The sequence below is a fragment of the Panulirus ornatus genome, chromosome 12 (genome assembly GCF_036320965.1).
Source record: "Panulirus ornatus isolate Po-2019 chromosome 12, ASM3632096v1, whole genome shotgun sequence".
NCBI classification, from domain to species: Eukaryota; Metazoa; Arthropoda; class Malacostraca; order Decapoda; family Palinuridae; genus Panulirus; species Panulirus ornatus.
In genome coordinates, this window is record NC_092235.1 from 39,976,540 (window position 1) to 39,992,936 (window position 16,397).

General features: G+C 41.6%; 1 protein-coding gene across 1 annotated transcript in view; it reads left to right on the plus strand.

Moving 5' to 3' along the window:
• Window positions 1-16,397, plus strand: part of nclb (no child left behind) — a 343,194-nt gene that overhangs the window by 300,696 nt on the left and 26,101 nt on the right. The window contains exon 11 of the mRNA XM_071667808.1: window positions 4,366-4,599. Within this exon, the coding sequence (XP_071523909.1) occupies window positions 4,366-4,599 (234 nt within the window). The remainder of the gene's footprint in view (window positions 1-4,365; window positions 4,600-16,397) is intronic.

Consider the following 16,397-nt stretch of genomic DNA (forward strand, 5'->3'; position numbering starts at 1 on the left):
TAATCAAGGTCAATATCATTCAACCAGAAGGCGAGGAATTGAAGGTGTGTTCCTTTTTTGAAGTTTAAGCTTCATGTTAGACCACAGCTCGATGGGATTCAGATCTGCCAAATTCACCGGCCACTGAAGGATATTTTCCTGCTTGTCTGACAACCATTTCATTACCTTCTTTGCCTTGTGACGTGGTGCACTGTCTTGCATAAAGAAATTGCAGTTGTGGATCTGGTAAAGATTCATCATTTAGTCACAAAGAACTTCAGTGTAGTGGTCTCCATTCATTGTGATGTTCTTGGGAAGCACAAGCAATCCCCCACTCTCTAACTCTCACACTGAAGCAACCCCAAATCATGATTGAGTCTGGGTGTTTGACTGTCATTTGCACATAATGGGGGTCAAGTTGATTCATGTGTGAGGGACATCAAAACTTGCCATGCCTCACTGCACCACACTGGAAATTTGACTCATCACTCTATAAGACCTGTCTCCAGTCCTCAACAGTGAAGTATTTGTAGTTCCTTGCAAAACTAAAATGAGCAGCACGCATATTGCGAGTCAGTAGGGGTTTTCTGGTCGAGGAGTGAAGAGGCAGGTTCAGGTGTTTCTGGCAGTACTCTTGAATGGTGCTTTCTGCAACACTTCCAAGAAGGTTGGGATAGGCTTGCTTCATTTGTCTTGCTGTGATGCATGGATTTGTCAATACTTGCCACTTTATAAGCTTGTCAATATTTGTTGAACTCTTTCTGGGAAGCCCTGGTACAGATTAATGAAGTGGAACTTCACCTTGTGGGATATTCTTGGCTTTAGGAACAAGGCTGTACATGGCTGAATTGCTTACCCCATATGCTGACGAATCTCCTTCACCAACATTTTTGCCTCCCCCAGGACAAGAATTTGAGTCTTTTCTTGCTAGGTAAGGTTCTTTTGCTCCATTCTAAGGTGTGGGTGGGTGGCAGATACAAAAAGTATGAAACAGAAAAGAAAGGTCTTTGTTAATTCAGCAGCTCATAGCACACATCATCTCTAGAACTTGTCCCATGAGGCACTCACACGCTCCTTAGTCCATGGTTATTGAATCACCAGGGAGAGTTGCCAAGTACTATTTAAGCAAGATCTGAGCATGCACTAGGCTGGTAGACATGGAGATTCTGAGGACTCCCAGCTACACAACAAAAGGCTCCATATTCCTCAGACTTTCTGTGGGTACTGTATTTTCCCTCCATAAAGTCAGCCACACAACAGGTGCAGTATCTGAAGTATGACGATGGCAAACTCACCCTTTTCAGTTTATTTCTAATACACTCTGTTTTTGTAATGATTAAACATTTTAGATTGATATATAAACTATAACTTTAGTTTCTATATCCATATACTTGTTTCCAACTGGCTGTAATATATTACAAGGAGACATTCTTTTCAGTCATTCATGAAAAAATACTATTTACTATATGTTTACTCTACCTGGGTGCTAGGTATCACTGCTGTCCAACAGAAAGCATCAAGAAATATGTCCCCCAACTTAATATCCCATCCCTGAGAATGGTGACTGTTCTAACCCCTCAAGCTATTGTCTTGTTGCTTTGACATCTACCATTTCCAAAGTCTTTGAATCCTTCCTCAGCTCCCATATCCTCAGACATATTGAATCTCATAGTCTCCTCTCTTAAGTACCAGTATGGCTTTTGTAAGGCAAGATCCCCTGATATTCCATGTCTTACTAATGTCTGGTCATCATCCCAGAAAGCTTTTGGGAACACCTGTGTAGTTACCCTTGATATATCCAAACCTATTGACTGGGTGTGGCATCTTTAAGCTCTCCTCTTTTGGCTTCCCTCTCTCACCTTGCTCCCTCATCCCTAGCTTATCTATGGCTGATCTATCTTTTTGTTGATGGATCAGTCTCCACCCCTTTCTACATCAACAGCAATGTCCCTCAAGGTTCTATCCAATCTCCTACACTTTTTTTCCTTTTTATCAATGATTTCCTTTTTTCCTCAAATAACCAAATGTACTTTAACGTTGATAACTCAACACTGCAGTACTCCACATCTTTCAGTTGTGCTCCTCTTTTCTCGCTTGATCTTTATCTCGCTTCGAGATAACTTTCTCAGTAAACACAGACTTGACAGGGTATCTCAGTGGGGTAAACAAAATCTGGTTAAGTTGAATGCCTCAAGACCCAGTTTCTATCAATTCCTCTACTGAAAACTTCTCATAGATTTCACCTCACCTTCGATAGTTCTGTGCTTCTGCTGCTGACTGAACATAATTGGTATTACTGTAACATACTCTGTGACGTGGAAACCCCACATTATGGGAACACCTAAGTCTGCCTCTAAGAAAGTGGGAATCCTGTTCAGATGTCAAAATTTCTTCTCCAAATTGTTGCTACATTCATGCAAGGGATTGATCAGTCCTTGTTGGGTGTATTGTTCTCACACCTAGGGTAGGTCTAGCGCTGCATCCTTACTTGACAAAGTTAAGCCGAAAGCAGTCCAACTCAAAAACTCCCCAGGTTAACTTCATAAGGAGACATCTTGCCCCATACAACACTGTTGGTTCACTTTCCTTCTTCTGTAGGTATTAGTTTGGTGATCGCTCTCAGGGTCTGGCTGCTTGTGTGCCCGCCACCACTACCTCGACCATGCAATACTCGGCAAGGTGCTGTGTCACCTGATTACTGTGTGCCAATAATGACAACTCAAGGGTGGGCCATTTTGATAACTGTATCTTTTTACATGAACAGTAAGGGATGTATTTGAATGAAAAGGGAGGAGAATGAGCTGTTTTTGATGGAGGTAGATCATCATCAAGGATGGGAAATGTCATCATGGTTGTTCAACCTTTAGGGACAGGATGATGAGGAAGTGCAAGAGTCATAGAGCGAGAGACAGGTCTAAGCAAACTAGGGATGGTAGGAGTCAGTTGCTTTTGTAGATAATGCAGCTTTAGTGTTGGTCTCAAGAGAAAGCCTTGAGAATCTGGTAATAGAGTTTGGGAGAATGTGTGGAAGAACTAAATTTGGAGTGAATATGAACTAAAGCAAAGGGATGATGTGCAGCAGGGAGATGAAGCAGGATGGCTTGAAAATGAATCTCTTTAGGAAGAACCTGAGGAAGTGAAGGGCTTTAGATATATGTGAGTGTACTTACCAGTGGGTGGAGTATGTTGGAGAAATCAGTTTTATTTAGGGCAAAGATGGGTTTGTTTGAAGGTATTTTAGTCCTGACAGCATTGTATGCTTGAGGGCTTAGGTCTTGAATGCAGAAGGACAGAAGAGAGCTGATGATTTAGATATGAAATGCCTGATATCTTAATCCCTGAGTCATCGAAGGGGAATTTAAGAAGAAGAAAAATTGGAAACTCGCTTTGCACTGGTTACCAATGATATACTGGTGAACTTTTCGTGGTGGCCAATCCTCATTAAAGTAGATATAGGACTTCTCCATCATTTTACCATGAAGCTAATGGATTTAGCAGCTATTAGCACATAAAACTTTTATTGCAGTGATGTGATCTTGTTAATTACCTAGCAGGTATTAATGAAAAATGACAGTTGTAAGATGAGGGATTAAGAAAGTTTTAATCCATAGAGATCAGAGACACCGCTCATGGCTCATGGGACACTGTCCTGGAGAGAAAGAGTTTTTCAGACTTAAAAGCATATATTTCTAATTAGTTATGTGGTCTTATGTAGCTGAGTAGAATATGAAAAGAATACGTTTAGGCTGTAAGTGAATTGAATTGGTAGATTTTTAGCTATGGTGGATTAGATATGAAAGAAATTTTGTGAAATGTAATCAAGTATATAAGCGTAGATGGATCTATAATTTTGTGAATATTCGTTTTTGTTTTATTATATGGATATTTGAACTCATTATAAATGTTGCATCTAATGTGGCTTTCATTTTATTCATACTGTAATCTCTGTTACAAGACCATCTTTTTACTTGTAATGGATGTTTAATTTGTCATGTCTTGGGCAGCATTGTTGACTGAATTGATAACATTGCAGGAAAGAAATTTTTAGCACTGGGAAATCTGTGTCCTAACTGTTTGGTTAGTTGAATATCAGCAGAAATTCTTTCTGATGTTGAAATTGTATGAACTTCTAGAGACTTTTGGGCATGTTTCTTCTTTTTCAGATTATTTTTGTTTTGTGGGTTTCATGGTGTTTGTCTGTGATTTATTAGCAAAGAGAATTAAGAATTTGTTAGCAAAAAGAATTAAGAATTGACTTACAGACCTTTCAAAACTTCTCTATTTTTTCTTGATCTTTTTCAAGGTTTCCACCCTTCAAGTGGAAATATTGCAGAGAGTGATTAAGTTAAAACTTTTTTGTTTTCATTGGATTTTACTTTTTTCCAGCTGTATCTATGAGTACCAAGTGTCATGGACTTATGCTGACTGTATCATCAGATGAATCTGTGAGAATATGGGACATAGGCAGTGAAAAGCCAAAGTTTGTCATGCTAGATACCCCTCAACTTGGTACTATTCAATGCCTTGCAAGCTCTCCAGACTCTCCTTTTGTATTTTGCCTTGGAGGAGATAACAAGAAGAATAATTTCAAGGTCTGGGATGTGCGTGAATCATCATGTGGTGAGTTTTTGTTTAATAGTCATTAAGATAAGAATCTTAGCTCATTGACATCTGTACAGAAGGTTTTCACACAAACTTTTATATCATGAATATGAAAATTTCCCTTTGGATTTGAAACTTTTTGTTTAATAGAGCTTTGTTAGTTTTAGTGTTAATGCCTTCTTATTTTCTTTCTTTCTTTCATATCTGTTTTTCATTTCTTGATTTAAAGAGGTACTGTCGGGAATATACAGCTGAGACTTACAGGAAAAAAATCCACGTAGTTTTTTACTTTCTTCCTTCATTTGGAAAGTAATGATACAAGAGGGTAGGATTTGTAGTCCCTTGCTTTTACCCATTTAAGCTGCCTTTTATAATTACCAGGAGATACAAGGGTAGTATTCATTCTATGCTGTTCCTAGCTTTTTTATTGTATTATGTTTATTGTGTAATAATATTGAAATCAGCATATTTTCTCTTTTACTTATTATCATTTAATTTCAATTTACACGAAGTGGATTAAGGGCATGCATGTTTACAGACAACATACCACAGCTACACATGATTAGAAATTATTTTTGCTGTAGGAATATTTGATAGGAGCCTCTGCAAGTACTGCATTAGAGTTGTCCTCTGCCAGTGGCCTGTTCAAGGTGAGGCACTGAAGGCTAAGAAGCAACCATGGAGTTAACTAGTTATGTAGACTCTAGTGCCATGTCCACCTGCTGGAGAGAAAAGCATCAGAGAGTTAGATTGATAGATATCATCCGAAATACCAGTATCCATAAACAATTTTCTCTTACTCTAAATTTGTCCTTTTTGGTCTACCTCATCGTTTTCACCTTATATGTACATACACTTTTTTATATTATTATTATACATAATCGCTATTTCCCACATCAGCAAGGTAGTGCCAAGAAACAGACGAAGAATGGCCCATCCACTCATATACTCATATATATACATGAATGCCTACATAGACACATATACATACATATACATATCAACATATACATACACCTACGGAGACATTACATACAAACACATGTACATATTCATACTTGCTTGCCCTCATCCATTTCCGTTGCTACCCCGCCTCACAGGAAAACAGCATTGCTATCCCCTGCTTCAGCAAGGTAACGCCAGGAATACAGACAAAAAGGCCATGTTTGTTCATATTCAGTCTCAAGCTGTCATGTGTAATGCACCAAAACCACAGCTCCCTATCCAGGCCCCACAGACCTTTTCATGGTTTATCCCACACACTTCACATGCCATGGTTCAGTCCATTAACAGCATGTTGACCCCAGTATACCACATCATTCCAATTCACTCTATTCCTTGCATGCTTCTCACCTTCCTGTATGTTCAGGCCCTGATCACTCAAAATCTTTTTCACTCCATCCTTCCACCTCCAATTTGGTCTCATGCTTCTTGTTCCCTCCACCTCTGACACATATATCCTCTTTGTCAATCTTTCCTCAATCATTCTCTCCTTATGTCCAGACAATTTCAACACACCCTCTTCTGCTCTCTCAACCATACTCTTTTTATTACCTCACATCTCTCTTACCCTTACATTACTTACTCTATCAAACCACCTCACACCACGTATTGTTCACAAACGTTTCATTTGCAACACATCCTCCCTCCTCCATACAACTCTATCAATGGCTCATGCCTCACAACCACATAACATTGTTAGAACTACTATTCCTTCAAACATAATACCCATTTTTGCTCTCCTTCACTTCCTCCAATTTCTCTCCATTCAAATTTACAACCTAATGAACTTGTCCCTCAACCCTACTGAACTTAATAACCTTGCTCTTATTCACATTTACTCTCAACTTTCTCCTTTCACACTCTTTCCTAACTCAGTCACCACCCTTTGCAGTTTCTCACACAAATGAACCTCTAGAGCTGTATCATTTGCGAACAACAACTGACTCACTTCCCAGGCCCTCTCGTCCACAACAGACTGCATACTTGCCCCTCTCCAAAACTCTTTGCATTTACCTCCCTAAACACCCCATTCATAAACAAATTAATAACCATCGGTACATCACACACCCCTGCTGCAGACCAAGATACACTGGGAGCCAGTCACTCTCCTCTTATGCTACTCATACTTATGCCTTACATTGTTAGTAAAAACTTTTCACTGCTTCTAGCAACTTACCTCCCTCACCATATACTCTTTAGACCTTTCACAAAGCATCTCAGTCAACCCTATCATGTCCCTTCTCCAGATCCACAGATACTGCATACAAATCCATTTGTTTTTATAAGTATTTTTATCATACATTCTTCAAAGCAAACACCTGATCCACTTATCCTCTACCACTTCTGAAACCACACTGCTCCCTACCCAGTCTGATGCTCTGTACATAACTTCACCCTCTCAATCAATACCCTCCCATATAATTTCCCAGGAATACTCAGCAAACTTATGCCTCCGTAGTTTGAACACTTACCTTTATCCCCTTTGCCTTTGTGCAGTGGCACTATGCATGCATTTTGCTAATCCTCAAACATTTGTCCATAGTCCATACACACATTGAATATCCTTACCAACCAATCAACAACACAGTCGCCACCTTTTTTGATAAATTCCACTGCAGTACCATCCAAACGGCTGCCTTTCTGGATTTCATCTTCCCACTCACATACATATACTTAAGTATATCTCTCTTTTTAAACCAGATATTCCCAATCATCAGTCTTTTTTCAGCACACAAATCCATATCCATATCCCTTTATAACACTGAACACCCCATGTACACCAATTTTACCCTCAACTGCAACATTACTCACCTTCTTATTTAAATCACCCATCATTATAACCTGGTCTTGTGCATTAAAGATACTAATACACTCACTCAACTGCTCCCAAAGCACTTGGCTCTCAACTTCTTTCTTCTCATGACCAAGTGCATAGGCAGCAATAAATCACCTATCTCTCTCTCCATCCACTGTCAGTTTTGCCCACAACAATCTAGAATTTACCTTATTACACTATATCGCATACTCCCACAACTCCTGCCTCTGGAGTATTGCTGCTCCTTCCTTAGCTCTTGTCCTCTCACCAACCCCTGACTCTACTCCCAAGACTTTCTCAAACCACTCCCTTTCCACATCCAGGCCCCACAGAACTTTCCATGGTTTACCACAGATGCTTCACATGCCCTGGTTCAATCCAATGACAGCACGTCGACCCCGGTATACCACATTGTTCCAATTCACTCTATTCCTTGCATGCCTTTCACTCTCATGTATGTTCAGGCCCCGATCACTCAAAATCTTTTTCACTCCATCTTTCCACCTCCAGTTTGGTCTCCCACTTCTCCTCATTTCCTCCACCTCTGACACATATATCCTCTTGGTCAATCTTTCCTCACTCATTCTCTCCATGTGACCAAACCATTTCAAAACAACCTCTTCTGCTCTCTCAACCACACACTGTTTATTACCACACATCTCTCTTACCCTTTCATTACTTATTCGACCAAACCACCTCACACCACTTATTGTCCTCAATCATCTCATTTCCAACCCATCTACCCTCCTCCGCACAACTCTATCTGTAGCCCACGCCTCGCAACCATATAACATTGTTGGAACCACTATTCCTTCAAAGATACCCATTTTTGCTTTCCAAGATAACATTCTCGCCTTCCACACATTTTTCTACGCTCCCAGAACTTTCGCCCCCTCCCCCACCCTATGATTCACTTCTGCTTCCATGGTTCCATCCTCAGCCAAATCCACTTCCAGATATCTAAAACACTTCACTTCCTCCGGTTTCTCTCCATTCAAACTTACCTCCCAATTGACTTGTCCCTCAACCCTACTGTACCTATTAACCTTGCTCTTATTCACATTAACTCTCAGCTTTCTTCTTTCACACACTTTACCAAACTCAGTCACCAGCTTCTGCAGTTTCTCACCCAAATCAACTAACAGCACTGTATCATCAGCGAACAACAAGTGACTCACTTCCCAAGCTCTCTCATCCACAACACAACAGACTGCATTCTTGCCCCTCTTTTCAGAACTCTTGCATTCACCTCCCTAACAATCCCATCCATAAACAAATTAAACAACCATGGAGACATCATGCACCCCTGCCGCAAACCAACATTCACTGAGAACCAGTCTCTTACCTCTCTTCCTACTCATATACATGCCTTACATCCTTGATAAAATCTTTTCTTTGCTTCTAAGAACTTGCCTCCCACACCATATATTCTTAATACCTTCCACAGAGAATCTCTGTCAACTCTATCATATGCCTTCTCCAGATCCATAAATGCTACATACAAATCCATTTGCTTTTCTAAGTGCATAAGACAAGGGAACAAATGGGAACTTCAGTGAAGTGGGCTAATGGGGAGGTGATAACAAATAGTGGTGATGTGAGAAGGAGATGGAGTGAGTATTTTGAAGGTTTGTTGAAGGTGTTTGATAATAGAGTGGCAGATATAGGCTGTTTTAGTCAAGGTGGTGTGCAAATTGAGAGGGTTAGGGAGAGTGATTTGGTAAACAGAGAGGAGTTAGTAAAAGCTTTGCAGAAGATGAAAGCTGGCAAGGCAGCGGGTTTGGATGGTACTGCAGTGGAATTTATTAAAAAAGTGAGTGGCTGTATTGTTGACTGGTTGATAAGGTTATTTGATGTATGTATGACTCATGGTGAGATGCCTGAGGATTGGCGGAATGCTTGCATAGTGCCATTGTACAAAGGCAAAGGGGATAAAAGTGAGTGCTCAAATTACAGAGGTATAAGTTTGTTGAGTATTGCTGGGAAATTATATGGGAGGGTATTGATTGAGAGGGTGAAAGCATGTACAGAGCATCAGATTGGGGAAGAAGAGTGTGGTTTCAGAAGTGGTAAAGGATGTCTGGATCAGGTGTTTGCTTTGAAAAATGTATGTGAGAAATAGAAAAGAAAATGGATTTTTATGTAGCATTTATGGATCTGGAGAAGGCATATGATAGAGTTGATAGAGATGCTTTGTGGAAGGTATTAAGAATATATGGTGTGGGAGGTAAGTTGTTAGAAGCAGTGAAATGTTTTTATTGAGGATGTAAGGCATGTGTAGGTGTAGGAAGAGAGGAAAGTGATTGGTTCTCGTTGAATGTTGGTTTGCAACAGGGGTGTATGATGTCTCCATGGTTGTTTAATTTGTATTTGGATGGGGTTATTAGGGAGGTGAATGCAAGAATTTTGGAAATATGGGCAAGTATGCAGTCTGTTGGGGATGAGAGAGCTTGGTAAGTGAGTCAGTTGTTCTTCGTTGATGATACAGCTCTGGTGGCTGATTCGTGTGAGAAACTGCAGAAGCTGGTGAGTGAGTTTGGTAAAGTGTGTGAAAGAAGAAAGTTGAGAGTAAATGTGAATAAGAGCAAGGTTATTAGGTACAGTATACAGACATATACATATATACACATGTACATAATTCATACTGTCTGCCTTTATTTGTTCCCATTGCCACCTCGCCACACATGGAATAACAACCCCCTCCCCCCTCATGTGTGCGAGGTAGCGCTAGGAAAAGACAACAAAGGCCCCATTCGTTCACACTCAGTCTCTAGCTGTCATGCAATAATGCCCGAAACCACAGCTCCCTTTGCACATCCAGGGCCCACAGAACTTTCCATGGTTTACCCCAGACGCTTCACATGCCCTGATTCAATCCATTGACAGCACGTCGACCCCGGTATACCACATCGATCCAATTCACTCTTATTCCTTGCCTGCCTTTCACCCTCCTGCATGTTCAGGCCACAATCACTCAAAATCTTTTTCACTCCATCTTTCCACCTCCAATTTGGTCTCCCACTTCTCCTCGTTTTCTCTACCTCCGACACATATATCCTCTTGGTCAATCTTTCCTCACTCATTCTCTCTATGTGACCAAACTATTTCAAAACACCCTCTTCTGCTCTCTCAACCACTCTCTTTTTTATTACCATACATCTCTCTTACCCTATTATTACTTACTTGATCAAACCACATCACACCACATACTGTCCTCAAACATCACATTTTCAGCACATCCACCCTCCTCCGCACAACTCTATCTATAGTCCACGCCTCGCAACCATATAACATTGTTGGAACCACTATTCCTTCAAACATACCCATATTTGCTTTCTGAGATAATGTTCTCGACTTCAAACATTTTTCAAGGCTCCCAGAATTTTCACCCCCTCCCCCACCCTATGATTCACTTCCGCTTCCATGCTTTCATCCGCTGCCAGATCCACTCCCAGATATCTAAAACACTTTACTTCCTCCAGTTTTTCTCCATACAAACTTACCTCCCAATTGACTTGACCCTCAACCCTACTGCACTTAATAGCCTTGCTCTTATTCACATTTACTCTTAACTTTCTTCTTTCACACACTTTACCAAACTCAGTCACCAGCTTCTGCAGTTTCTCACATGAATCAGCCACCAGCGCTGTATCATCAGCAAACAACAACTGACTAACTTCCCAAGCTCTCTCATCCCCAACAGGCTTCATACTTGCCCCTCTTTCCAAAACTCTTGCATTCACCTCCCTAACAACCCCATCCATAAACAAATTGAACAACCATGGAGACATCACACACCCCTGCCGCAAACCTACATTCACTGAGAACCAATCACTTTCCTCTCTTCCTACACGTACACATGCCTTACATCCTTGATAAAAACTTTTCACTGCTTCTAACAACTTGCCTCCCACACCATATATTCTTAATACCTTCCACAGAGCATCTCTATCAACTCTATCATATGCCTTCTCCAGATCCATAATTTTTTTTTTTTTTTTTTTGCTTTGTCGCTGTCTCCCGCATTTGCGAGGTAGCGCAAGGAAACACAAGAAAGAAATGGCCCAACCCACCCCCATACACATGTATATACATACGTCCACACACGCAAATATACATACCTACACAGCTTTCCATGGTTTACCCCAGACGCTTCACATGCCCTGATTCAATCCACTGACAGCACGTCAACCCCGGTATACCACATCGCTCGAATTCACTCTATTCCTTGCCCTCCTTTCACCCTCCTGCATGTTCAGGCCCCGATCACACAAAATCTTTTTCACTCCATCTTTCCACCTCCAATTTGGTCTCCCTCTTCTCCTCGTTCCCTCCACCTCCGACACATATATCCTCTTGGTCAACCTTTCCTCACTCATTCTCTCCATGTGCCCAAACCATTTCAAAACACCCTCTTCTGCTCTCTCAACCACGCTCTTTTTATTTCCACACATCTCTCTTACCCTTACGTTACTTACTCGATCAAACCACCTCACACCACACATTGTCCTCAAACATCTCATTTCCAGCACATCCATCCTCCTGCGCACCACTCTATCCATAGCCCACGCCTCGCAACCATACAACATTGTTGGAACCACTATTCCTTCAAACATACCCATTTTTGCTTTCCGAGATAATGTTCTCGACTTCCACACATTCTTCAAGGCTCCCAGAATTTTCGCCCCCTCCCCCACCCTATGATCCACTTCCGCTTCCATGGTTCCATCCGCTGCCAGATCCACTCCCAGATATCTAAAACCCTTTACTTCCTCCAGTTTTTCTCCATTCAAACTCACCTCCCAATTGACTTGACCCTCAACCCTACTGTACCTAATAACCTTGCTCTTATTCACATTTACTCTTAACTTTCTTCTTTCACACACTTTACCAAAATCAGTCACCAGCTTCTGCAGTTTCTCACATGAATCAGCCATCAGCGCTGTATCATCAGCGAACAACAACTGACTCACTTCCCAAGCTCTCTCATCCCCAACAGACTTCATACTTGCCCCTCTTTCCAAAACTCTTGCATTCACCTCCCTAACAACCCCATTCATAAACAAATTAAACAACCATGGAGACATCACACACCCCTGCCGCAAACCTACATTCACTGAGAACCAATCACATTCCCCTCTTCCTACACGTACACATGCCTTACATCCTCGATAAAAACTTTTCACTGCTTCTAACAACTTGCCTCCCACACCATATATTCTTAATACCTTCCACAGAGCATCTCTATCAACTCTATCATATGCCTTCTCCAGATCCATAAATGCTACATACAAATCCATTTGCTTTTCTAAGTATTTCTCACATACATTCTTCAAAGGAGAAGCAATACTCCTGAAACAGGAGTTGTGGGAGTATGTGATAGAATGTAAGAAAGTAAATTCTCGATTAATATGGGTAAAATTGAAAGTTGATGGAGAGAGGTGGGTGATTATTGGTGCATATGCACCTGGGCATGAGAAGAAAGATCATGAGAGGCAAGTGTTTTGGGAGCAGCTGAATGAGTGTGTTAGCGGTTTTGATGCACGAGACCGGGTTATAGTGATGGGTGATTTGAATGCAAAGGTGAGTAATGTGGCAGTTGAGGGAATAATTGGTATGCATGGGGTGTTCAGTGTTGTAAATGGAAATGGTGAAGAGCTTGTAGATTTATGTGCTGAAAAAGGACTGATGATTGGGAATACCTGGTTTAAAAAGCGAGATATACATAAGTATACTTATGTAAGTAGGAGAGATGGCCAGAGAGCGTTATTGGATTACGTGTTAATTGACAGGCGTGCGAAAGAGAGACTTTTGGATGTTAATGTGCTGAGAGGTGCAACTGGAGGGATGTCTGATCATTATCTTGTGGAGGCTAAGGTGAAGATTAGTATAGGTTTTCAGAAAAGAGGAGTGAATGTTGGGGTGAAGAAGGTGGTGAGAGTAAGTGAGCTTGGGAAGGAGACCTGTGTGGGGAAGTACCAGGAGAGACTGTGTACAAAATGGAAAAAGGTGAGAACAATGGAAGTAAGGGGAGTGGGGGAGGAATGGGATGTATTTAGGGAATCAGTGATGGATTGCGCAAAAGATGCTTGTGGCATGAGAAGAGTGGGAGGTGGGCTGTTTAGAAAGGGTAGTGAGTGGTGGGTTGAAGAAGTAAGAGTATTAGTGAAAGAGAAGAGAGAGGCATTTGGACGATTTTTGCAGGGAAAAAATGCAATTGAGTGGGAGAAGTATAAAAGAAAGAGACAGGAGGTCAAGAGAAAGGTGCAAGAGGTGAAAAAAAGGGCAAATGAGAGTTGGGGTGAGAGACTATCAGTAAATTTTAGGGAGAATAAAAAGATGTTCTGGAAGGAGGTAAATAGGGTGCGTAAGACAAGGGAGCAAATGGGAACTTCAGTGAAGGGCGTAAATGGGGAGGTGATAACAAGTAGTGGTGATGTGAGAAGGAGATGGAATGAGTATTTTGAAGGTTTGTTGAATGTGTCTGATGACAGAGTGGCAGATATAGGGTGTTTGGGTCGAGGTGGTGTGCAAAGTGAGAGGGTTAGGGAAAATGATTTGGTAAACAGAGAAGAGGTAGTAAAAGCTTTGCGGAAGATGAAAGCCGGCAAGGCAGCAGGTTTGGATGGTATTGCAGTGGAATTTATTAAAAAAGGGGGTGACTGTATTGTTGACTGGTTGGTAAGGTTATTTAATGTATGTATGACTCATGGTGAGGTGCCTGAGGATTGGCGGAATGCGTGCATAGTGCCATTGTACAAAGGCAAAGGGGATAAGAGTGAGTGCTCAAATTACAGAGGTATAAGTTTGTTGAGTATTCCTGGTAAATTATATGGGAGGGTATTGATTGAGAGGGTGAAGGCATGTACAGAGCATCAGATTGGGGAAGAGCAGTGCGGTTTCAGAAGTGGTAGAGGATGTGTGGATCAGGTGTTTGCTTTGAAGAATGTATGTGAGAAATACTTAGAAAAACAAATGGATTTGTATGTAGCATTTATGGATCTGGAGAAGGCATATGATAGAGTTGATAGAGATGCTCTGTGGAAGGTATTAAGAATATATGGTGTGGGAGGCAAGTTGTTAGAAGCAGTGAAAAGTTTTTATCGAGGATGTAAGGCATGTGTACGTGTAGGAAGAGAGGAAAGTGATTGGTTCTCAGTGAATGTAGGTTTGCGGCAGGGGTGTGTGATGTCTCCATGGTTGTTTAATTTGTTTATGGATGGGGTTGTTAGGGAGGTAAATGCAAGAGTCCTGGAAAGAGGGGCAAGTATGAAGTCTGTTGGGGATGAGAGAGCTTGGGAAGTGAGTCAGTTGTTGTTCGCTGATGATACAGCGCTGGTGGCTGATTCATGTGAGAAACTGCAGAAGCTGGTGACTGAGTTTGGTAAAGTGTGTGGAAGAAGAAAGTTAAGAGTAAATGTGAATAAGAGCAAGGTTATTAGGTAGAGTAGGGTTGAGGGTCAAGTCAATTGGGAGGTGAGTTTGAATGGAGAAAAACTGGAGGAAGTGAAGTGTTTTAGATATCTGGGAGTGGATCTGTCAGCGGATGGAACCATGGAAGCGGAAGTGGATCATAGGGTGGGGGAGGGGGCGAAAATTTTGGGAGCCTTGAAAAATGTGTGGAAGTCGAGAACATTATCTCGGAAAGCAAAAATGGGTATGTTTGAAGGAATAGTGGTTCCAACAATGTTGTATGGTTGCGAGGCGTGGGCTATGGATAGAGTTGTGCGCAGGAGGATGGATGTGCTGGAAATGAGATGTTTGAGGACAATGTGTGGTGTGAGGTGGTTTGATCGAGTAAGTAACGTAAGGGTAAGAGAGATGTGTGGAAATAAAAAGAGCGTGGTTGAGAGAGCAGAAGAGGGTGTTTTGAAATGGTTTGGGCACATGGAGAGAATGAGTGAGGAAAGATTGACCAAGAGGATATATGTGTCGGAGGTGGAGGGAACGAGGAGAAGAGGGAGACCAAATTGGAGGTGGAAAGATGGAGTGAAAAAGATTTTGTGTGATCGGGGCCTGAACATGCAGGAGGGTGAAAGGAGGGCAAGGAATAGAGTGAATTGGAGTGATGTGGTATACAGGGGTTGACGTGCTGTCAGTGGAGTGAATCAAGGCATGTGAAGCGTCTGGGGTAAACCATGGAAAGCTGTGTAGGTATGTATATTTGCGTGTGTGGACGTGTGTATGTACATGTGTATGGGGGGGGGGTTGGGCCATTTCTTTCGTCTGTTTCCTTGCGCTACCTCGCAAACGCGGGAGACAGCGACAAAGTATAAAAAAAAAAAAAAAAAAAAAAAAAATTCTTCAAAGCAAACACCTGATCCACACATCCTCTACCACTTCTGAAACCACACTGCTCTTCCCCAATCTGATGGTCTGTACATGCCTTCACCCTCTCAATCAATACCCTCCCATATAATTTACCAGGAATACTCAACAAACATACCTCTGAAATTTGAGCACTCACTCTTATCCCCTTTGCCTTTGTACAATGGCACTATGCACGCATTCCGCCAATCCTCAGGCACCTCACCATGAGTCATACATACATTAGGTAACCTTACCAACCAGTCAATAATACAGTCACCCCCTTTTTTAATAAATTCCACTGCAATACCATCCAAACCTGCTGTCTTGCCAGCTTTCATCTTCCGCAAAGCTTTTACTACCTCTTCTCTGTTTACCAAATCATTTTCCCTAACCCTCTCACTTTGCACACCACCTCGACCAAAACACCCTATATCTGCCACTCTATCATTAAACACATTCAACAAACCTTCAAAATACTCACCCCATCTCTTTCTTACATCACCACTACTTGTTATCACCTCCCCATTTGCGTCCTTCACTGAAGTTCCAATTTGCTCCCTTGTCTTACGCACTTTATTTACCTCCTTCCAGAACATCTTTTTATTCTCCCTAAAATTTAATGATACTCTCTCACCCCAACTCTCATTTGCCCTCTTTTTCACCTCTTGCACCTTTCTCTTGACCTCCT